General features: G+C 47.5%; 5 protein-coding genes across 5 annotated transcripts; 3 read left to right on the top strand and 2 right to left on the bottom strand.

The window, feature by feature from the left end:
* Window positions 1-5,501: 5,501 nt before the first annotated feature.
* N7509_000192 (uncharacterized protein) lies at window positions 5,502-6,611 on the top strand (the record flags this gene model as incomplete). The annotated part of the gene is made up of 1 exon (XM_056624839.1): window positions 5,502-6,611. One exon carries the CDS (start codon window positions 5,502-5,504, stop codon window positions 6,609-6,611), a length of 1,110 nt encoding a protein of 369 aa, XP_056494704.1.
* Window positions 6,612-7,296: 685 nt separating this feature from the next.
* N7509_000191 (uncharacterized protein) lies at window positions 7,297-8,849 on the bottom strand (the record flags this gene model as incomplete). The annotated part of the gene is made up of 2 exons (XM_056624838.1): window positions 7,297-7,414; window positions 7,501-8,849. The coding sequence occupies 2 exons, from the start codon at window positions 8,847-8,849 to the stop codon at window positions 7,297-7,299; spliced, it is 1,467 nt and encodes a 488-aa protein (XP_056494703.1).
* A 1,477-nt stretch (window positions 8,850-10,326) lies between these two features.
* On the top strand, window positions 10,327-10,636 carry N7509_000190 (uncharacterized protein; the record flags this gene model as incomplete). Its single annotated transcript, XM_056624837.1, has 2 exons — window positions 10,327-10,417; window positions 10,446-10,636. 2 exons carry the CDS (start codon window positions 10,327-10,329, stop codon window positions 10,634-10,636), a joined length of 282 nt encoding a protein of 93 aa, XP_056494702.1.
* A 3,049-nt stretch (window positions 10,637-13,685) lies between these two features.
* On the bottom strand, window positions 13,686-14,009 carry N7509_000189 (uncharacterized protein; the record flags this gene model as incomplete). The annotated part of the gene is made up of 1 exon (XM_056624836.1): window positions 13,686-14,009. The coding sequence occupies one exon, from the start codon at window positions 14,007-14,009 to the stop codon at window positions 13,686-13,688; it is 324 nt and encodes a 107-aa protein (XP_056494701.1).
* A 3,773-nt stretch (window positions 14,010-17,782) lies between these two features.
* N7509_000188 (uncharacterized protein) lies at window positions 17,783-18,381 on the top strand (the record flags this gene model as incomplete). The annotated part of the gene is made up of 3 exons (XM_056624835.1): window positions 17,783-17,954; window positions 18,003-18,025; window positions 18,082-18,381. The coding sequence occupies 3 exons, from the start codon at window positions 17,783-17,785 to the stop codon at window positions 18,379-18,381; spliced, it is 495 nt and encodes a 164-aa protein (XP_056494700.1).
* Between the last annotated feature and the right edge of the window lie 5,371 nt (window positions 18,382-23,752).

The raw sequence follows: 23,752 nt of genomic DNA, 5'->3' as shown, positions 1-23,752 counted from the left end.
ATCATCAGACGGGACCAGGTGTCGAATCGAGATTGATAATGTTCCATATTGCTCGTTCTGCCGAAAACCTTACCACGTGGACTCCGAATGCTTCAGTAAGAATCCCGGAATGAGGGATCAGAGAACAGATGGAAAGAGACACAAATCAAAGCAAGGGACTCCACATACGGGCGCACGCAGGCCGCCGAAAAGGCAGCCCTCTACTGACGACGAAGACGATGGCACAGGCAGGCCGAAAGACCCCAAGAAGCCCACCTTCATGTCGGCCAAGGTCTCTGCACAAGATGTCAATGATACATTTGGAAAAGATGTCGAAGGCAACTTTGCTCTTTTCGACTATGTTCCCGCTCTGATGGCTACTAGAGCCCCCTCGATCCGTGACGCTTGGATAGTTGACAGTGGATGTGCCCAGCACGTCTGTAATAACGCCTCAAGATTTGTAGAGATGAGCAAGTACCATGGGCCACCACTGCGAAGCATTGATACGTCGACGATTCCCTCCGGAGTTGGGACAGTAAATGTCCTATGCAATGTACGAGGCAGAAGGAAGTGGTTGGTGCTCGACAACGTCCTCTATGTCCCAACTGCACACGCAAACCTTGTCTCCGTACTCCAACTTCTCCAACGGGGAGCAAAGATCGAATTTTCAAGCCAAGGTGCCATTATTCGCAATAAGTCGACCGGAAAGAACCTTTACACCGCAAGCCAATATCATGGAGTCTACGCACTTAATTTGTGGACCAATATCAGCTTTGTCTCCTACCATGTTAGCCCGCAAATGATTCTATGGCATAGTCGGTTGGCTCATATGAGTGATGCAAATCTACAACGACTCAAAAGACAGGCCTACGGCATTCGGGATATGGAGCCACGTCAACCATGTAACCCATGCCTCCAGGGACGAATGATTGAAAAGCCCCACAGCCGGTCGCGAAAGGGCAGAAGAGGAGAATACGCAATGGAACTCCTCCACATTGACGTTGCAGGGCCATTTGAAGAGGGCCTCGATGGAAGTCGTTACTGGCTCACCATCGTTGACGATTTCACGGGATGGATAGAGATTATTCCGATACCCCGACGACAAGAATTTGTTATAGAATCACTACGTTTCTTTCTCGACCATAATGAACGTCCTGACCGAAAATGTAGAAGAATACGCCTTGACCGAATACCTGAGCAAGTGGGAGAAGAGATGAAATTCATGCTTTTCTCACGGGCAATCCAAGCTGAGGTTACAGGAGTTGACCAACACCAGCAGAATGGGGTTGCCGAAAGAGCCCATAAGACAATTTATGATAGGGCTGGGCCTACGCTAGCACATGCAAGGCTACCTTCTAAATTCTGGCCAGAGGTTGCTCGAACCGCAGCCTTCCTCTCTAATCGGTCGCCGTCATCAAAACTCAATATGACTCCGTACCAAGCATGGTACGGCGACAAGCCCGATCTATCCCGACTCAGAGTGATTGGGTCCAAAGGCGAATATATGATTCCGCCAAAACAGAGGAAGAAGCTCACGGAACCACGAACAAGACCGTGCATTCTGCTAGGCTATGAGGGAAATACCAACTACCGTATCCTACTGGAAGACGGAAGAATCGTTGGGACCCCAAATGCTGAATTTCACGAAGTCCTTACAGCTCCCTCCACACGGACTATAGAAGATGTGGGAGCCAGACGAGACGGCTTACCTGAGGTAACGGCTGCTGCCGCAGGGGAGTGGGACGGTGGGACTAATAAATCAACCGTCGGTAGGCATACGGCAATCATCCGTACCCGCCTCTGGACGCCAATTGTCGATGGCACCACCAGAGCGAGCGCCACCTAAGTCGAGAAACGATATCTCGCACACACTGCCTCGATCGAGTAACGATAACTCGCGAGTGCTAACTCAGTCGAGTGACGAGAACTCGCTGATATCTGCGTCGTCTGAAACGAGTGACGAGAACTCGCAGCCACCTGTTGCTGAACAGGGAGACCGGACCTTGTCGCCCACGCAGCGTGATGATGTATTCGGACCATTCTCAGATACTTTACAAGAGAATGCCCAAACAAGTGACTCACCAACTGACAGCGACCAGCAACAAGACGACGCTCAACAAGGACAAGTTTTGGGGGGATGGCAACGATATCCAGAACCCCAACGTGACCGTCCAATTCATGCAGTGCGACAGGAAACACTAGCACATCACCCTGAACTCAGGATTCGTGACTCTCAGGGCACACAAGAAACCTCTAATGATAGCGAAGGAGAGCTTGCGTTAATGAACATATCTAATGGGAACATCATCCCAACGTTCTTAACATTGGCCTCCGAGGAAACAGAACCCTTTGAGCCAAAGACTCTGCAGCAAGCGAAGAACGACGCCAGCTGGCTTGAATGGGAAAGCGCAATGCTTGAAGAAGTAAACTCGCTCAACCAAAACAAAACGTGGGAGCTCGTTGATCCTCCCAAGGATCGCAGAATCCTCAGCGGAAAATGGGTCTTCAAAGTCAAGCGAGGACCACATGGCGAAGTAATCCGTCACAAAAGCAGATGGGTAGTAAGAGGCTTCACACAAGAAGAAGGAATTGACTATGATGAAACCTTCGCCTCAGTTGTCAAACCAATGAGCTACAAGGCCCTTTTCGCAATCGGAGCGGCCCTAGACCTGGAGATCGAGCAAATGGATGTCAAAACGGCATTTCTGTATGGAAATATAGACCACGAGATCTATGTCGAGCAGCCTCACCATATGGCTGATGGCACGTCAAAGGTCTGTAAACTTCGCAAGGCTCTCTATGGCTTGAAGCAAGCCCCTCGTATCTGGTACCAGACCCTTACAAACTTTTTACGCAACCTCGGCTTCGAGCCAATCACAGCAGATCTTGGAATCTTCGTGCGGAGCAATATGTACATCGCGGTGTACGTCGATGACCTCCTCATTGTGGGACCAAGCATTGCAGAGATAAAGAGGATCAAGCGGAGCCTGAGAAATCGCTTTCAAATGACAGACCTGGGGCCGTGCAGCTACTACCTTGGGATGTCCATCCAGCGAGACCGTCAGAACAGGATACTGTACCTCAGTCAAGAAGCATATATTGACAAGGTCGCTCATCAGTTTGGAGTCAGCGATGGCGCCCCCGTCAGTACACCAATAGAGACTTCACCCCTCCCAGAGTGTAGTCCAGACTACCGATGCCTTCCAGATCAAAGAATCTCCTACCAACGCATTGTCGGGTCTTTGATGTACATTATGCTTGGAACCAGAGGAGACATTGCGTATGCAGTGTCTGTGGCGAGTAGATTCCTGGCAAATCCTGGGCCGCAGCATATGAAGCTCGCCCGACGCGTCCTGCGGTACCTCAAAGGAACAAGAGGCCTCAGGCTCACGTACAAAGGTCAGCCCCAGATGCTGAAAGGCTTTACAGACGCAGACTGGGGTGGATGTCGTGACACCAGACGATCAACAGCTGGATATCTCTTCAATGTCGGGAGTGGTGCAATCAGTTGGCAGTCGAAACGCCAAAGCGTCGTTGCCCTCTCAACCTGTGAAGCTGAGTTCCTGGGCCAGACACAAGCAAGCAAAGAAGCAATCTGGCTAAGAAGACTTCTAAATGAGTTAAACATGAGCCAAGGAAAAACCGCAACAATCATTTGTGGTGACAACCAAGGAGCCATCGCCCTTTCGTCGAACCCACAATACCATTCCCGCACGAAGCATATGGAAATCCAACGCAAGTGGCAAGGAGAAGTTCAAGACCTTGGAACAGTGGAGCTGCAATACATCCAAACTACAGAACAAATTGCAGATGGGCTCACCAAGCCTCTTGCACGAGGACGATTTGAGTGGTTTCGGAGAGGGCTTGGCATTGAGTGACGCCTCTCTCGGCCCACGGGTTTCGAGCAGAGACTAATCGCAGGGGTACCCTTTCCTTCTTTTCCCTTTGAAGGTTTTTTGAAGGTTTTTTGAAGGTTTTAACGGGACCTTGCACCACCGTGTTGGATGGTCACTGGCATCCTTGATAGCGGTTGCCATCGAGTGGGAGTGTTGAGTATCACGGTGGTCAAAGCATGTAGTGGGGATCATCAAGAGACAGATAAATAGATGAGGAGCCCCACTTCCAACAAGATAGACAACTTAACCAATACAACATACCTATCTCAACATTTTCGATATTAATTCGAATCGAATCGAATTTGGCCAAAGTTCGATTCGATTCGATTCGTGCGGAGCCGTAGTGCTGTCTGTTCTGAACGAGCGGCCGAAGGAACTAAAGAAAGTAGGTACTCGGTATATTTGTCGCAAACAATAGGCAGGCATGAAGATCGGTGGTCATAACCGCTCACCGCATCACCTGTGGTGGGCAGTCCATCTGCTGGTGCTCCCCGGGACTCTAAGAGATGAATCTGAGGAGCAGGTATTTTTGCATCCCGAATCAAGAAAATTGCAGAAGCCAAGGAGCCAATACTCGAGCCGAGTACCCAGACATTAACGTTCCCAAGTTCCCGTTGATTTCGGTCTTCATCAGACAGATTTTTGCGGGTCATTATGATAAATTCGTTGATTGTCACAAAGGTTTCCCCAGTTGTGGTGATCGACTTGTGGCGACTGGCATTAACTAGTCCTAAGCGGCCATTGACGTCACTGACGTAATCAACCCCCGAACCGTCAATTTTCTCCGCACCCTCCTGCACGGCATTCTGGCCACTTACAATGTTCAAGAAATCTAGGGCATGCGCCACCGCAGGTAAACCCCACACCGATTCCTGAAACATCAGTGCCCAGGCTTGAGGTTCCCATTCACAAGCAGACTACGACCTGCACCCGCCGTGTTGCCTTAAGAGTTGCAAATGGCATATACCGCTCCGCACGAATCGAATTAATATTGAAAATAACGGTTCGTACGACCTCGAATTGAAGACCGATTCGAATTCGATTCGGAGTTCGCGAACTTTTTGTACTAAACCCTTATTTGGAAAGCGGTAAATCACGTCCGACTTTATCGTACCATATCTGTTGTTCTTTCTACACGATGGTCAGCAATCGACATCACATGCAGTATTTAGTTTAATAATTAGTCAATTAACAAGCTCAAAGGTAGCTACGCTGTCAGAGCGCTTGGATTGAACAAGCTTTAGAGCAGTAGCAATAGATACCAATTTTCGCCCCAACCCTTTATCCAAAATATTTACCTTCCAAGATCGCCCAACAAATCTGTAATCCTATCTGTTCTCTGGGTTGTTTCAAATTGCATCAGCTTATAGACCGTATTAAGATACACGTAGTCTATTGATATGAAGTCAAAATATCAGTAGTTGCACGTTATATACAATGTAGAGTGAATAGATAGTCTAATCGGGTTAGCGGAGATCCTAAAAGAACGCGTCTCGGCGCGGACGTGCATTTACCACGAGCAACATCCAAATCTTGGTCAAAAGGTACTGAAAACCATCGCTTCTGGTGCTCCAAAGTAAGCGACAAATTATGACACAAGCATGATATACTAAGGTAACCGTACAGATGTCCTCTCCACTTGCAACCACATTCGACTGTCCTAACACCAGGAAGAATAAACGCGATTATGCAGCGCTTCATAAATATGGCCTCCTTGCAGAGGATACCCCACTTCCACGACCTCGAAAAAAGACGGCGGTCCGGTCCGCCCTCAACTCACCAACTACTCCGGTTTCAACCTCTCCGACCGCTCCCAGCAACGTTTCTATCAGCTTATCGAATCTTGATACGGATATAGGCCCTTCACAATCAGTATCTCAGGTTGAATGCGAGATCGAGGGTGTCGAAATCAAGCAGAGAGACGGGACGAGGTTGAAAGAGCGTAGCTGGGTGTGGAAATACTACCAAACAACACCTGAATCTGGTACGTGGAGATTAGGAGATAAAGACCGGCCCGAGCTTAAACATCGGTGTATTGTATCACCATCTACATGTCGGTTCTTTCGATTTGCATCAAAACTACGATCTTCAACTACAGCGTTGAAACAATACCTGCAGCAAACCCACAAGCTCTTTCAGGACGGTCATTCAGAGCGCCAAGGGCCGTTAAGCTCATGGATTGCCAAAGAAAAAAAGCTCCCATTCGAAGAGGCTATCTTGGATTGGATTATATCTACCTGTCAGCCGTTTACATGTGTCGAGCAACCTTCATTCAAGGCTATGCTGAGTTCCATGGACTTTGAGGAGTCTATACCAGGTGCGGACACGGTTTCGCGCCGATTAAATCTCCGGCTTGATGCTCTTGACAGTGAACTCCGAATCTTGATGGCTTCGGCATCCTCAATCGCGTTGTCTCTTGATGGCTGGACAAGCCAGAACTCATTACCAATGCTAGTAATCAATGCTCACTGGATGTCATCTGTTTTCCAGCAACATCAAGCTTGTATTGAGTTTGTTGAAATCACAGGCAGCCACTCTGGAGAGAACCTTGCTAATATTGTTGCGACGACTCTTGGGAGATTTCATATATCTCTTCTTTCTTCCCCAGAACCTCCTAACAAGGCCGACATGCTACTGAATGCACCACCTAACTTCGTTCTTCGTTCGAAGTTCCCGTCGCATCAATGCTCTGGCCTTGCAGTCTTCCGCCCCATGGTTGGATATCTCGGCTACTAAGGCGGCTATTGACTTAAAGACCTTAAGCACACTCGAGATTCCCGGATCTAGGGACGAAGCCGTCAAGGAATACGGTAAGCGGTAGATGTCAAATGTCACTAATATACCCTCAAGGCTGCATTTCGACAAATCTGTGACGTGATGCTCGAGAATGGTCTTGGCCTTGAGTTCTTCATCAGCAAGAGAGTAAATGTGGGTATTACTCGATGTTTCGCAGACGATATTCGGGGCTAGATGGATGATATGAAGAAAGCAATGCCTATTTATGAAATAATATAGAAAGAATCCGGTTGGCGTTGAGGCATTTGGGTATCGGGCGTTTTCTAGGTTATGTTAGAAACATTGGATAGTGCGGTTCACCTTGGTTGCGATTGAAATTTCAGCGTTCAATGTTGACTTTTGCGTAGCCGAATTGACGTTCATTGGTCCCATGCCATTATTAAATTCCGAGGGAAAAATCAACGCGGTCAAGATGTAAAGCTTCCGCTTTCCCCACGTCAGATACTGGCAGAATATTACATAATCGAGAGGACCCGCAAACTTATGAAATTCCACTGTATTGGCATGTTACAACTCAGGTATTGCGCATTGACCTGGTTTACCATACAAAACGTATGGGGAATTGGGGTGGCCGCTGAATCAACCTGTCTGTAGTGGTAAAATACCACTTCCCAGATCGACAATTTCAGTTAATAGGCGCAACCCACAAACTGCGCTTAATTTTCATGACGACGGCATGCTCATGGGAAATATACACTTCGCTTTCTCTGAAGAAACCGATGTTTTGTAGACATGAAATGAACCTGTTGCATAAATCAGTACTAACTTAACAAAATTGGGATTGCCAAATTGGAAATTTATTGGAAGGCCCATTACCCTGTCGACGTACCTTTCATTGTCTGCTCCAACCTCTACCAAGACGGAATAGGTTCTCTGATCGCATAGCCAGCAGTAATGAACCACAGAGCTCAAGAAGAGCGCCAGGTTCTTCAGGTCATTAAAGTCGTTGTTCCCAATGAAGAACCGGACACCTCTATCCCAGTCCCCTATATTGCCCCGCAACCGACCAAGGCGATCTTCGAGGACCCAGAATATTTCCAAATAGCCAATTGCGGTCGAGCCCCAATATGCTAGTGCAGGAAAAGATGATTTGCTTGACATGCAAGTCTTGAGATTTTCCATCTGGGCATCTAAAGAATCCGTCTGGATCAAGCTTGTGTTGGTTGGATAGTGGTTCATCCATCGGTGAAGCAACTTCAAGTCATTTATAAGTTCAGAGTCAAGGCGTAGATCCGGGCCATTCCAATTGCTTGGTTGTTCTGTTGCGGAATATGTCCTCAATGAGCCTTTCATCGGGACCACAGGTATGCGGAGAGTCAGGTTTTGACTACGGCTGGGAACGAACCTGGTGTAAAACACCTCCCCTTGCCGTGGAGCTCTAGGACGGATTGGATGGCGAAGGCCGTCGGTAAATATATACTGAAGTGGGATAGGAGGGTAGTATGATGGCATGAGGGAACCGGGAGTATGGGGCCCAGCGCCAAAGGGGAACCCAATTCCAAAAGAATCCAATGATGGGAGATAATCCCGGGTCTCATCGATGTCAGGAAAGCGGGGCGGGGTTAGAGTAAAGAGATAGATCGAAGGATCCAATTGCCAGAACGCTCTTTGACTAATGAACATCTCGTAAAATGTCTCTGGATTCTCTTGCGAACCCACTGAAGGATCGGCAGTCGCAATTAGGCCCATTCTCTCGAGTTTTTGCATTCGGTGTTTCCCGCTAAGAAGGCCATTTCCTTTAACTCTTAGCCTCCACTCTCCTGTAGCTCTGGCTATTTCTGGTATGTCATTTCCTTTGGACGTGGGTACATGCCGGTTTGGTGCAGGTTCTTGGAAATACCAGAGAAAGGTGGCAAATAATATCATGGCCACTTGTCTGGTAACAGCGCTCTCAGGCTTCGTGTCGTTAATTGATGGCGTCGACATTGAAGAAAGGTGTAATACATCGCCAAGGAGAGTCGGTTTCGTAAACGGAGAGTCATGACTGATTGGAGACTGACTGTCCTCGTTGATGGATGGCTTTCCCTCATCTAAGTTCTCGGTATAGAGAGATATCGACCACCCTGGTGGAAAGGAGCCGTAAAGGCTGTCGTCATCGACAGCAAATTTAAACCCGCCAAATGATGGGTTCACATTGATCCGCTGCCCGTTAGGCAAGAAGCACTGATTGTACTTCATTGTGATATAGCGACTTGGAATACTGAGATGTTTCAAATCCAAATTTGCACATGCCGTGTTTTGACATCCCTGTCAAGTGGCAATGCTGATGACGAGTCGATCACGTATACATCGATAATGTCACGTGATCGCGATCAAAAGCATGGCGGCGGCGATGACTTTGGTTGAAATAATCGCTGGGGAGAAGGGTTGATTTGATTCCAATATGGAGGATTCGGATTGAGGGCAAAGGTCTGATTCCCTGAATTCTATGGATGTCTTACCCCTATTTATCTCCTTGCCAGTTGGCACCAGATTAAATGAGAACATTCATTCGGGACTAAGGGCCCCAAATTCGATGCCTGTGGATGAGAACAGGAAGTGTGAGGTGCCGAGAGATCAAACAAGAAAACGACTCGGTCCAGGTAGTCAGGTTGGTTCGGGCCTGGATCAGGAAGAGAGCTAAAAGCAGCCTCCAGCAGCAATTGCATAAATTGATGAAACATTCATACTACGCGGGATCTTCAATTACCATTCACCTTGGAGGACGGCATACGAGGGGAGAGTGAACCTCTTTTGAATGAAAGCCACTGGCCATGGCATCGTCGTGGCCCTACTGGAAATACGCTATTTCAGCGAACGAGGGTACCATCAGGAAAACGAGCAGCATATTCCAGAGAGCGTCCACTAAGAGAGCGTCCACTAAGTGTTTTTCAATGCCATGATGGTCCAGATCACTGTAGAGATCACAATTAAAGAGCTGCCCTTGAGAGTGCCGGGAAGAGAGTGCGCCAGAAAATGAAGGCTATTCAAGACTCAAGAACGCATCCCTCCTCACTCTGGATCAACAAATCAGGACTCCCAAGAGACAAGCATGGGTTGGAAAATGCTACAAGACGATAATTTTTCGTTACAGTAACTCAATGTATCGTGAATACAAGTTTCCTGGCAGTTCCTAGCGATGCTGATTTACTGCAACTTCATTTCACATGATAAGGAATATGTCAGAAGAAGCTAAAAGCGTATGGACTAGTATGCATTCAGGACAAATGAGATCAAGCGGAACCAATTCAGGATCAAAAGAATGATTGATTGAAATAGAAAACATGCGTTCGAGGGCAGGTTGAAATCCCCTCGGAATATGACCATACTCGGTGGTTATTACACCGAGATTGCGAGTTGCACCAATTTACCATACAAAACACAAGGAAACATGGGTTCCTGGGTAACCAACCAATCGCTTGCTAGTGGTAAGATACGACTCCATGCGCCGACAGGATAAGTGCATACATAGCCCGAACCGAAAAGGCCATGAGCCAATCAGATCTAGTTCGGCGCCCCCCCTCCCCAAATGATGGTATTGCATTGATTTGCTCCGTTAGGCAAGAAGCACTTATTGTACTTCATAGTGGTGTGGCGACTGAGAATACCTTCAGATGCTTCAGCTCCAAATTTGCATAGCGCCATATTTTGAAATCCTTATCAAATGGCAATGACGATGACGAGTGTATCACGTCAGACAGCAATACACCTGGACCTGGCAGGCGCCAAACACGGACAACCCAACCCAAGGCCCAGATGGTTACCCAGTATGACTCGCAAAAGGAAACAAAAAAGGTGTTTGGAATTATGGTGATGATGATGATGATAATGATGATGATGATGATGATGATGATGATGATGATGATGATGATGATGATGATGATGATGATGATGATGATGATGATGATGATGATGATGATGATGATGATGATGATGATGATGATTATGATGATTATTATTATTATGGGTTCCAAGCAAGCGCTTAAATTCAGCCTTGTGTAAAACTATGGTGGTAAACCTTTTCGCTCCGTTCCTTATTTTGGGCACTGGACTGGAAGACGCGCCCGTTGCACAAATCCGCCATAAATCGATGAAACTGAAAGGCAGAGATGGAAAGTAAAAGAAAATAAAGTCAAATTGATTTGCTTTGACGGGAACTTGAAAGCAAGTGAGCTTTGACGGACTACATGCATAATTATTTGCCACATCGAGTCTCAAGCGTCGTGTCGCAATGCTGTTCCTTTATGTGGCTGGGGAGGATCCGCGCTATCAAGTACTGCTTATAACCATGGTAAATTAAAAATGATCCGTGGTGCCGCAGGATTGGGGGCGAAGCTTGGTCTGGGCACATCTAGACCTTATCGCTGCAAGGTCTAATTAAGGGAACCAAGGCCCAGAAGGCGGTAAATTTTCTACCCCAAAAATAAGCCTTGGCTACTGAATATGTACAGCCCGCATTGAAATCATCCCAACCCCACCAACACCTCAAAACTTTCACACACACACAAACATTATACTTCTACTGACCGCAGATTGCCTCTGTATTATTTCTATGACCTCCACTCCAGACTTCGAAGCCAGCAACTTTTTGGAGAGTGTAGGGCACGTTACACAATCCATCTCAACTTGTCTTCGAAACAATAAGCTGAATACGAAAAAAGTCCAAAAGGCTTTGTCACAATACAGCCCTAATGCATTGAATGATGGCCATCTGATTGATAGGGCACGTTCCGATGCTCGATGTGTTGACCATGCAACATATCTACTACTCGCTCATATCGACTTGATTACATGGCTGGTCGCGCAGAATTATACCATTACTTCCAGCTCAGTCAAATTTTATAACTGCAAAGGACTGCTAAACCGGAATCACCTACGAAGTTACCAGTTGTGGCCGAAATTAGCACAACTACAGGAGTTGATGGAAAGAATTCGAGAAAAGGAGACACTCGTCAGGGCTGATATAGCCTTTTATCAAGTGAGCTAAATTATGCAAGTTGTGGATTGATAGATCACTAATCTGAAATTCAAGATTACTGCCGGCCTGGTGGGCTTCCAGCATCCCACATCCTTCCCTGACTCTCCAAGAATTACATCCAATGAAGGTAATGTCCCACTCTTGTACCTTCACTCGATTACATGCAGTGAAAGGATCTCATTTGTATAGAATTCTACAATGCGCTTCGCAAAGGCCGGGATCTTGTCGAATATCTCTATTGATCCTGTTCGAATGTCTAGTTGTTTAATGGCATTTTCCTAGGGTCATAAGAAGTCACCGAATTTGCACTCTGTGCGCATGGGCGGACAGGATCTGCAGTACTTGTTATATGGGACCTATGTGAGAGCTGATCAGAAATCACAGTCTGAGCTCTATTAATGCATGGTACCCATAACTTAACTTTGATTATAGACTTGACCGCAAAAATTTTGAGATTTTACAGCTTGATGTTGCTCGCAAGCAGATTAAGTTTGGATGAACTGGATCCTGTAAAGGGCGAATCTATAGCAGAGCGCTTTCCCGACTTGTGATTTTGTCTAATTCACATAGGTTGACGAGGGCCAAGAAAGCACTCATCAAAAGAAATGTAACGCTGGGTTTTTGGTCAGCCCCAGGAGCCCATTTCATCTAGAATAGGGCCTATGAGGTATTCGTTAATTTAATAGTATTTCTAATAATCCATACCCAAATAATTGATAGTTTCATAACGGTCGTGCCCACGATCATCATGTTGCGTTGAGAAGGACACTAGTGGAGCCCGGGATCGAAGAGACATATTGAAGATGAAACCGATTGCGAATCATACGGTAGTCCATGCTACAGAAAAATGAGCACCCAAGTCCTTTTACATCGGACCGCAGCCTCGCCATCACTTCACCCACAATAATGGACTAAAAGCATGTCTCATTCTGATTTTCTTAATAGGATTAGCGGTGATGAGTTGTAAGCGCGAAGTACATGGTTTCTTTGAGGTTAGTCCAATGGATTAGAAATAATAGAAGTACGGTACCAGCAACTGGAACAACACTCCGCTTTTCGTTCGCAAGTATATCAGCAATACTGACCTGGCTAGACTTTAGGGCTATCCATATATCTGAACTTAATCATATCTGCCACTATTTCCCCAATATGAACGCTCTCTGACACTGAAACACTGTCTCTGCTCTCAAAGTCAAACTTTTATATAAATTAATCCTGGAGCCTTCTTCCAGGGGTTTCCATAAACTTCTTTTCCATCATTCTTAGCCACAGGCCATTCGGCCAGAAATGTCGTGCACCTACCCAATATTGGGCACAGGAGCACAGACAGGAGGCACATTCTAATTATCTCGATAAATCAGTAGATCTCTAACCTAGTGCCCATTCTAATGTTTTTCACTTCCTCACAAGCCCAGTCAGGGAACGTGATTTCCTCCGGGAAGCCTCAACGTTGGGTGTATACGTCCTTCATACAGGGCTGCTATCCCCCCCACCCCATATGTACAAGCACAGAGGAGGCGATCCGTACGTGACTGACTCGGAATCGTGAGTTGCTGTTCAAGGGACAACTTCTTGACTTTACAAAGGGAATAGCAAGGGCCTACGCTATGTTAACCTGTTTCATTTCCCAGCCTCTAAATTGTCTGTATCTGATGAGATTCCTGCAGCATAAGTCCCACGACACCCTTTTGGTTCAGGCGTTCTGGGTCGAGGAGTTTCGTTCAGTCATTTTCCTGAAAGCCAATCATTGAAGCGACATAGAGGAGCGTCGCTTATAGAAAGACCACAGACCCCGCTTTCATTCTGTTCCCGAGAATCACCTCCCGGCCTTCCAGAATGATTCCAATACCGCTCAACTTGATTTGCCTCCTCCATTTAGTTTATTCAATCTTTGACTGAGGGCTTGCTTCGAGCTACAATAAATTCCAACCCGAAGACACGACACGACCTTCCTTGATAATTACCAGCAAATGGTCATCAGGCCGATGAAACACAGTTATATCATCCAAAGGGTTTGCGTTTCATATGAGCAAGTCGGCGGCAAACCCAGGCGCAATCTAACTGAGGAAGCTATCCTGTCCCAGCACCCGGGCAGGAGTGGTAGTAGCGCTTCGAAGGATTTCCAAATTTGACTGCACAGTGCTCTGAATGGCGAGGTCTTTACTATGGGCGTAATGCAAGGGCCCCAATAGATCCGTTCCAAAACAGATATTCACCCCAATCTTACTGGCGAGGCCCAGAGCATGCAAGCTTTTGTCAAAGCCTGCGCGGTTCTTCTTCGCAGAGACTAGGGGAAGGAACCCGCTAAATTCTGGAGCAGCCATGGCCGCATAAGTTACCAAAGTGGGGGTAAGAAAGACGCCATAGTCCTTCGTCATCATTGTCGCTTTTTAATCGAGGAGATTGCCATGTTCGATCCCTTTGACTCCCTGCCTAATGGCCTGCTAGATCGCTTGCGACGTATACACGTGGCTGGTACGTATGTCCCAGCATTGTTGGCCACTGTGACAATTGCTTTTATTCCTTATCGGAGAACTGAGGGCTGTGCCTGGTCCGTTGGACTAGCAACCCCACCGCCTCCCATGATTTTGACAAAATAGGAGACCTGTCTCAGCTCCTCGCGGAATATATGGCTTCACAATATGAAGCAACCTTGGCAGTCGTGGGTGTGGAACTGGTCAGTCTCCATATACATGATTCGTAGCTGGGAGAAGGACTGGAATGAGAGAGCTGTTTTGAGAGAGTTCTCATTCTGAGATGACTGTCCTGAGATGTTCTTAGTCTTGAGAAGCCCCAGGAATAATAAGGCCACGGTAAGCCACGACTGATCACCCGTATTTCTTCGAGGCTAGAGAGACGGTTTATAGAGAAGAGTATCGTTTAGTACTTTGCAATAGGTCTTGCCTCAAATACTGAACTCGGTGTTTTGATTGAGGACTATTCAACAGTCCGAACTCGAGCGGAGATCCCCATATGATTATCTCGTGGGAAATGAGTACATCGTCGCGCCCAAAGCGGCCCCGAAAAGGATTTCCGGATCGTAGGATATTACCTCTCAGCCATGGCTTGCCCAGGCTGGCAAAGTACCCTAGAAAATCACCTCCGGATAATAATAAGCTGCGAGCCTCGTCTATCGCTCAGAAGTATAATTGAGCAAAGCCGGTTGTTTACGGGTCTCGGGAAATTAAATAGCAGCACCAAAAATCAATATGAGTGGCAGCAGTTTTGCTCCGTAGCGATAGCAGGAACCAATCAAAAAAGAAAAAAAAGAAAAAAAAAATAGAGATGCTAAAACGGGGAGATACCTTAATGCGTATACAGAAGGCACTCACACAAATGTAACCCGGACCTCGATCTCGCGCAGAACCCCAAACAAGGACGACGATGACGATGTTAACAACATTCAGCGTTTGATCAGCGTAATAAGTGTTCATGATCAGTGAATATAATGGCCGCTATTGTGCCACCTCCTGTAACGGTAAAGTACAGACCCACGTTGATGAATGTTGAAACGTGTCATCGGCGCTTTTCTGCGGACCGCTGGGAGTGTTGAAACGGTGACAAGAGTGAGGAAGGGTTTTCGATATACTCAATCATCAAGACAAAGCTGCGATGTCTCCGAATTCTACCTTGGATCAATGATTAAATGTTGAACCAGCTGCAATCTGAGGGTAAGGGTTGGGTGCAATGCTATAAGTACCCGAACTCTCGCCGGCAGAACGGTCGTTCTCAAATATCCCCTCGTCATCCTGGAGCAAAGACTATCGAACACTTCTCGACTTCGCCAGCTGCTCTCCTTCAGTATGGACTGACCCGACCCCGAACTGTGATATACTTGTGATCGAACTGACCTGTTGTATCGCCCCTAGTCTGTCTATGCTCGACACTGGAATCTGTTACCGGCAGGTAAGTTTAGTTACCCGATCATTTGAGACCATGCTAACGTGGAAGATGTTCAATATCAGTTCCCTCTCGGCTGTTCCTCTGGGAATTTAATCAACGGGCCTGGAATGGTCTCGATGATAAATCCAGGTTACGAAAACATTGAGTAAGAAGGGCCCCCATAAGCTACCTTCTGATGGTTTATAATAGATCGAAACCATCCCCTACCAAGCCGACTTGACCAAACGAGAATCCCGCGCGCAGTAGTAACTAGCGAAGTAAGTTTCGATCACTATGGCAGTTTTGAGAGTAGTTAGCCTGTGCTGACGGCTCTCTATATAGGAAGCCGATTGTTTTACCATGAGCCAGCCCATGTCTTGTAAGTTGCCCCATGCGTTGCCACTGCCTATTCCCAATGCCCGAGACTGCATTTTGAGCCTCAGTGCGGAGTCTATCTGTTTGTGGCTCTCTGTTCTTCGGAAAATATCGCTGATGTCTCTTTCTCGTCATAGGGCGAATGTCAATACTGCCCTCGATACGACTTAGCCGTATTCCCCATCGTCCTTAGCCAGGTGCACCAGCCAGGTATACCAGTCTGATGGGCCAAGCCACTGACTCTCAGTATACTTGCGCCTTCGTTGCTTCGAAACACTTGATTGAAACGGCCCTTCGCTCGACGTATTTAGTGGGCCCGGTCCAGGAGGGCTCGATGCCCTCCGATTAGCCATACGGTAACATTCCAAGTGTTTTCATCTCTCCGGCATTACCTGTCCGATCAAAGCTTAACTGTCACTGCATTAGGAGCTTATAGTATTCGGGCGGCTATGAACCCCTCGTCCCACGTCAGATCCGAAGGTTTGTCGGCAGCCATGACCCGGTCCAATGCTAGACTGAGCGAGCCATCGCAGCCCCGGCGACAGCAAAGAGAAGCCTGGCATGGACGGCAACCGAGAGATATCACGGTTTTTAGGGTTTATATAAAAGCAGAATTAGCCAGTGATGCGTCAAATTACCAACCACGAGCTAAGAGCCCGCGCTATGAAGCCCCAGTGGTATCTGAGCAAGCGACAAGCCAAGCCGCGATACTAGATCTACCCCAGATCTCTCGCCGCGAGAGTAGTCGTTTCAGGTCAGTTCCTCGTTTAACCTAGACCAAATACCATCAATCAATCTCTCCTCCAGTTGCACTTTGTGCTGACACGTTTGAAGATATGCCTGGCGCACGAACAGCAAGTACGAAACGGCTATGCATTGGAAGACATGGCCCACATCCATTCCCTGCGGTACGGAGTGATCCCGGGCCCTCGTGTACGCATGATCGAGCTGACGCCTGCTACTTCGTCTTTGGTTTGCCTATGCTGATGCGAGACTTCATTGACGGCAGGTCTGTACCATCCTCAGTCACCAGAAATCATGCTGACATGGAGGGGCAGTGAAAGACAGCCCTGGTTTGGCCGTCCCACGAGTGCGATCGGAATAGTGTATTGTGGCTGGTATAAGGGGATCTCATCTAGGCCGCGAGCAAGGTAAGTTGCGAACACCCATCTTGCGCCAGCTGCTGATAATTGGTGCTAGATGGAGTGTATTCAACGGCAAATTGCTTCGGCCGTGTCTCATTGCAGACGGCGATTCAAAACTGCCACCATGGCCAGCTTTATGAATGAAGCTGGTAATACGTTCTAATAACTGAAAGTTTTGGGTAACCGACTGACCATGTTGCCAAATCGCTGATATGAAGATGACCGTTTCTCCCCGAACTTTGCTATGCACAATCCATGCGAATGCTCCGACGGAACACCGCTTTTCATCAATGTCACCACCGAGTGCACGGACTCGCCGGCAGAAGCAGTCTTGCGGTGCTCAAGGTAAAACATTTGCTGCGGATGTCATAATAACTCGTTGCGAATCTCAAAAATGCAAGGTTGTTTTTGATACCAGATGGAGGAGACGTGTTTGTTGACTTCGAACTAGCCGCCGAAGCGTCCCACGCGACTCATGAACGACGCGTCACCCCGCGTGAATTCACCGCCTCGGTGCTAACTTCGCCTGGTGCTCCCTTTCACCCTTCTCCCTAGTTACTCACTTCATTTCCTCGTTCATCTCTGGTACGCGTATGCTGGATAGTATATTTCCTTTCCTACCGCATCCTCAAGAATAAGTGGCCTCTGTTAGACTTATTTCCACTCTAAAAGGTTGGTTGGTTTCAACCCAACATCTTTGCTCGTCTGAACTCGTGTTGAGACTTTCTGTCAGCATAGCTCTATTTGGCGCCATGGCAGAAAGTGATATCGGCTTTTATAGTTCCACGCGGCAGACCTCGATGACTTCCGCCTCTGACATGGACACTGAGCAAGACGCGTCTATTCAGACAACTGCAATCTCTATGCCCTCGACCGCCGTCCGTACTGGGCCCACCACTGCGGCTGTCAATGGCACGTCCACAGGTAGGTTTCGTGAACTGTCCTGCCAATGGGCTGGATGCAGTGAAACAGTTTTCACTGCCGAGGCCTTATATGTAAGCTTGTCGACGGATCAGTGGCCCCGAAATTTCTAACTGTGATTATAACACAGGAGCACATCTGCGAGGGGCATGTTGACCGTAAGGCCGCTAGCAACCTCAGCTTGGCATGCCAATGGAGTAGCTGCAATTTTACTGCTGCCAAGCGGTACCACATTACCTCCCATGTTCGGGCTCATGTGCCGTTCAAGCCTCACAAATGCCATTTCTGTAACGACTCTTACAAGCGCCCCCATGATTTGAAGAAACATGTCAAGACTCATACGAAAGACCAGGAGATTCGATCTGCTGAGATAGGCATGAAGCAAAAGGATATTATATTCTCTGGGAAATCAAGAGATCTAGTCGCGTGATTCTTCCGCTCTACTTCTAGAATTTTTCGCCGTCACGCGTAATCGACCTAGTCAACTGCGTTCAGACTAACAGCCGACATGGCTGCCTCACTAGATGGTCCCTGGAAGCACCCCGGGAGGGCTTCCGTATCTGACCTGACGGCGACAGGCCGACCAGATCGACTCATCAAGTGTCACGTCTACCACGAAAACTACGGGCCCGACCATCGTGCCACATATTCGGAGTGGACCATCCAAACCTAAGGTGCCTCCACCATCCAGAAAAAAAAGGCCTAAACCCGCGCAGTCTGGAGTGATATTCGCGATGAGGTAGTTGTGCAGGTCGGCTCATGGAGAGAAATCCAAACTTGACCAACCCTCGATTTAGAAACCCATAGATGCGATGACGGGGGCCGTGAACCGGTATACGCCCGACACACCCCCAGCTCCTCTACTTTAAGCGGTGGTTTATTCCAAACTTCAAAGTTTAACAAGACAATGTGAACAAGTTGCGTTGGAGATGGCACTTGAGGCCGCGATGAAGCTTCGAAGACTCGAGGTCTTTCCATAGCAACAGCGTGGCAGCTATTCACATTGACCGTAGCCCCGGTGGTGGACTATGCCTCCAATATGTGGATGCATGCTTTCAGAAATAACGCCATCGGGCTGATCAACCGAGTACAAAGGGTAGGAGTGCAGGCGATTGTCGGGACATTCCCACAGTTGCGACCAGCGTAGCGGAAGCGGAGGCTCACATTGCCACGGTGCAACGCTGGCTCTGGAGGCGAGCTGTGAAGATGTGGACAGACACCCACACCCTACCGGTAACCAATCCCCTCCGCAGGAGTACAGCTCAGATCAAGAAACTCAGGAGATACCACCGTTCGCCATTGTATCAGGTCGCAGAAGCGCTGAAAAGCATCGAGATGCAAACACTGGAAACCATCAATCCATTCACATTGGCACCATGGGAGAAGTGGGTGCAGAGTGATAGTCATGATGTACCAGCGACACAGACCGATGCGGGTGGAGTCATGCGGATCGCGGTCAGCAGTTCGGCACGGAATGAGATAGTAGGATTTGGCGTGGCAATCGAGAAGCAGTCACCTCGGTATCGACAACCGAGACTGAAGACCTTCTCCGTCACACTGGGCGTAAGAGCAGAGCAGAACCCATACTCCGGGGAATTGGCAGCAATAGCATACGCACTGAGCACGCTACGCGGACTCAAATGGTGCAGGGACACGCTGCTCACCAGCAACAAAGCGGCGGCATTCACGCTGAAGAATTCTCGACAGCAGTCGGGCCAAGAGCACATCTGCCAGATATACAAGCTGATCAGGAGATTACGGGGACACGGCAACGAGATCCGCATTCCTTGGGTCCCAAGTAGCGAAAATAATCAACTGGTAGCCCTAGCGAAAGAGCAGGCTCGGACCGCGACCCAAGAGGATGCTACCACGCAAGCACAGGTCCCCCGGATGAAGTCGACGACACTGAACATCTCACGATTCCAAGCAGTCCCCAAAAACTGCCTGCCAGAGAATGTAGGGAAACACTCCAAACGAGTGGATGCAGCACTCCTAGGAAACAACACCGGCAGTTGTATGATCGATTATCGTGGAAAGAAGCAAGCGTGCTAGCCCAGCTCCGGACTGGCATGGCGAGACTCAATGGATACCTCTATCGAATCAACGTTGCAGAGACGGATCAATGCGCATGTGGACAAGCCAGAGAGACCGTGGAACACTTCCTCTTTCGATGTCGGCGGTGGACCACACACCGGACGGAAATGCTGCAATGTACAAAGGCGGTCCAAAAGTTTGAAGACATCGCGCTATTTTTTTAGCGCGAATTTCGCGTCACCCCCCACCCATCTTCTTCAACTACCCCCTACACCACCAATATGCGTCGGTTTGGCACTGAAATAAGTGGCAATCGAAGGCCAGGGGGTGAGCTTTCATCTGAGGCCCGCGCAGCTATTATATACGCTCATGAATGTGGTGTATCGCCTACTAAAATGGCTGCTGAGTTCAACGTCGCACGCTCAACAATATACTCTACAATCAAACGATTCCGAGAGCACCAAACGCTCAAATCACTGCCTCGTTCAGGTGCCCCTAAAGTCTATAGGTACTCTACTATCAAATACACTTGTTTACTTGCACGCCGTGAGCCTTGGCTAAGCCTTAGTGAGCTGAGCGCCCGTATACCCAGTCATCCATCTCGATCAACAATCAAGCGATTCCTACGTTCAAAATTCCTCCAGCGCTATCGAGCAAGACGTTGTATCCCAATTTCGAGGGAGAACGCCCGCAAAAGAGTCCGATTTTGCCGAAATTGGAGGGCTGAACGCTACAATTCCCAACTACAAAGCTTCATCTTTTCCGACGAATGCAGCGTTCAACGTATCCCTAATTTAAACGGCCAATACGTTACCCGGCTTAGAGGAGAAGCTTACCGGCAGGGAATGGTACAAGTAAAGGTTCATGTGAAAGATATTTGTCAAATGGTTTGGGCTGGAATATGGCTCGGAGGGCGTACAAAACTTGTGATTATGGAGCGTGACTTTTCAGAAGGACAGCGAGGTCGCGGAGGTGGTTATACAACGAAATCCTACCTGAAAGCGCTTGAAAAAGGGTTTATTGAACACTATGAACCTGGAAATATATTTCAGCAAGATAACGCTAAAATCCACCGCTCCTACGTTGCTCAGCGATGGTTTGAACGTCATGGTATACATGTCATGGAATGGCCGCCACGCTCGCCAGATCTTAACCCTATTGAACCTGTGTGGCGTATGCTCAAACGTAAATTATATGAGCTCTATCCTAATCTACTACATTGTGGTACATCTGAGGCAGATTGGAAGCTATTTAGAGAGTGTATATCGGAGGCCTGGGATGTACTAGATCAAAATAAAATTGATAGTATAATTAGATCAATGCCTCAGCGTGTAAGCGAGACTCGTAAGGCACGTGGCTACTATACTCGGTTTTAGCGATTGAAATTTTGTTATATATTTTGTAATTGATTATTCTATATTATAGCAAAATTTGGTGCAATAACATTGCATATTGCATGCAATATATATATTTGAATGTAGGGTGGGTAAAATGGCAGTATTACCCGATTAGGCGGTGTCTTCAAACTTATGGCCCAAGATGGTAGTCATACTCACCGAGGCAACATATCTTTTTTCCTGGGCGGAAAATCGCCTTTGGATGACCAGAACTGGATCCCGAATTTGGAAGCAGTGCGAGCCACAATACGGTTTGCAATCGCCACGGGCCGACTCGACGCCGCTTAACCGTGTCAACCAACACAAATCAACCCCCCCCCCAACCCCAATCTAACCCTACCAACTACCTTGTGCCAGAGACGGTAGACGCGCTTCAATTGCCGAGTATAGGATGTTGAACATTTGAAGAAGCGCCTTCAAGCCAGTCTACTAATAAACACTAAACACTAACCCACAAGGACCTGCTAAGATATCGACATCTGAGATGACATACACTGAAAGCAATCTTGTATGGGCTTCCAGGAGGCACAGCATTAGCTAAGGCATGTATATTTAGATCAGTGATAGTTGCCCTTTCGGTTCAGCCGCCGGGCGTTAATAAATTTTGTGTGTGTTCTGTATTTCACTGTAATGTCATGTTATCCTTTCGAGAAAGAATCTCTTCAAGTAAGTCTTAAAACTGATTTTGATTCATCCGGTAGTGCCGATAGTGCATTCCTCATCATGCCGGGCCGATGGGCCCATTGGAACAGTGGGAGGGGCTCGAGATAAAATCCACATCTTTGCCGTGACCAGAATGGATACTCACGGATTGATCTATACCGTTTTGCAGCGAGCCAGTCCCCGATTTCCGCTGCTGGTTCGCACGGATGCGTCAACGTGATGATGCTGCTGCTGAAAGCTGGTGGATGACGGGGGGGGGGGGGGTTGAAAGATCAACGAAAGGGGCTTAGCAGACCTGCCCATTTCTCGAGCGGGTGCACGTGGCTACCGTAAGTGGTTAGACTTGCAAGCTCTTGTGTTGACCTTTCATAGATCCCAGTAAATTTGTGATATATTTCAGCATGAATTACAGAGAGAGCTAGAATTGGGACCTCGTATGATTTGGCTCTAAGAGATAAAAAACCTTTGGAATAGGGTTGACTCGACTAAAAGAGCACCTCTGTTGAAGTGATAAGATCGAAAATTCTGAAATATAATTCTTCCATGGGAGTTTCATATCTTTTTGGTGTTCGACGTTCAACGTTGACTATCAACCGCCGTCAACCCGCAGAAATTATGTTGCTGTAGGTGCTAGAGGAATGAAACGACTCACCGGACTCTCATCCCGTTAGTTTAAATTATTGTGATAATGGTGTATTAATATCAGCGACCCTAGGGGCTCTGGAGCTCTTGGAAACCACGAATTAACTATCGGCTGGTGGCATTTTTTTTATTGTGGCTGTCGGCGAGGCTGAATCATGAACATGATAGCAACCCCCGATGCGTCGGAAATGTAACTCCTTTCTGCACGTTCCTGTTCATGACGACCTCTGATCTGGCAGTTATATTCCACCTAGGAACACCCTTTCGAATTCTCAATTGGTGGCTCGGGCTCCATGTGGGTACGGCGACCGGATTGAGATATCCTTAATCCGAGCTTCACATGGTGCCCCTGGTTTGAGACTGCAGTCATAATTGAAAAACAGATGATATCAACAGGATATCTATTTGTTTCCTATCGAATTGAATATACTTGGTTAATGGCCAGGCCGCTTCGATTTCTCATGGCAAGCTGGATAAATGGAGTATCCTAGGATGCTAGCTAGTCATGGGAAATGAAACAGGTATCAACATAGTGTCACGGCCAGCCAACTTAGAATCGTATCGCTCTGGCTCCCCATTCCGAAGAAAATTTCAAGACTTCCTACTATTTCTGACCCTTACGCCTGGAGGCACACGCAGGTCCAGCCTCATTTCTAATGACTTTCGCATCCCGTCCGTCGAGCTCAATATCGAGAACCCGGAACAGTACGAATTGGTATATCTATATATCGTTTGTTGTCCTGTTATTTCAATCTTACGTTGGAGCATTCTTAATTACCTCTCTTTCACGTTAATAAAATAGGTGATTGCCGTAAGTCTTCCTCAAATCACATAATAGTCTCTTCTTATCTGATCGTTATTCATTAGGATATTGAACCCCAAGCAACACCTTCAACAGCCGAAGTCGCTCAGCGTAGTGGTAGTGATACGATCAGCCAAAATCACAACCTGAAGGGCAAACCATAAGGTAGAAATGGTGTTATCGTGATGGATACAAGACATTAAGAGCATATGAACCAATGTACAAATAGTTTAAGCAGATTCAACATGCTAGTTGCAACTAAA

Source organism: Penicillium cosmopolitanum, assembly GCF_028827165.1.
Source record: "Penicillium cosmopolitanum strain IBT 29677 chromosome Unknown utg000002l:1.0-415252.0:1.0-415526.0, whole genome shotgun sequence".
NCBI lineage: Eukaryota > Fungi > Ascomycota > Eurotiomycetes > Eurotiales > Aspergillaceae > Penicillium > Penicillium cosmopolitanum.
Note: the sequence above shows the minus strand (reverse complement) of the source record. Positions and strands in the feature narration are given on the sequence as shown.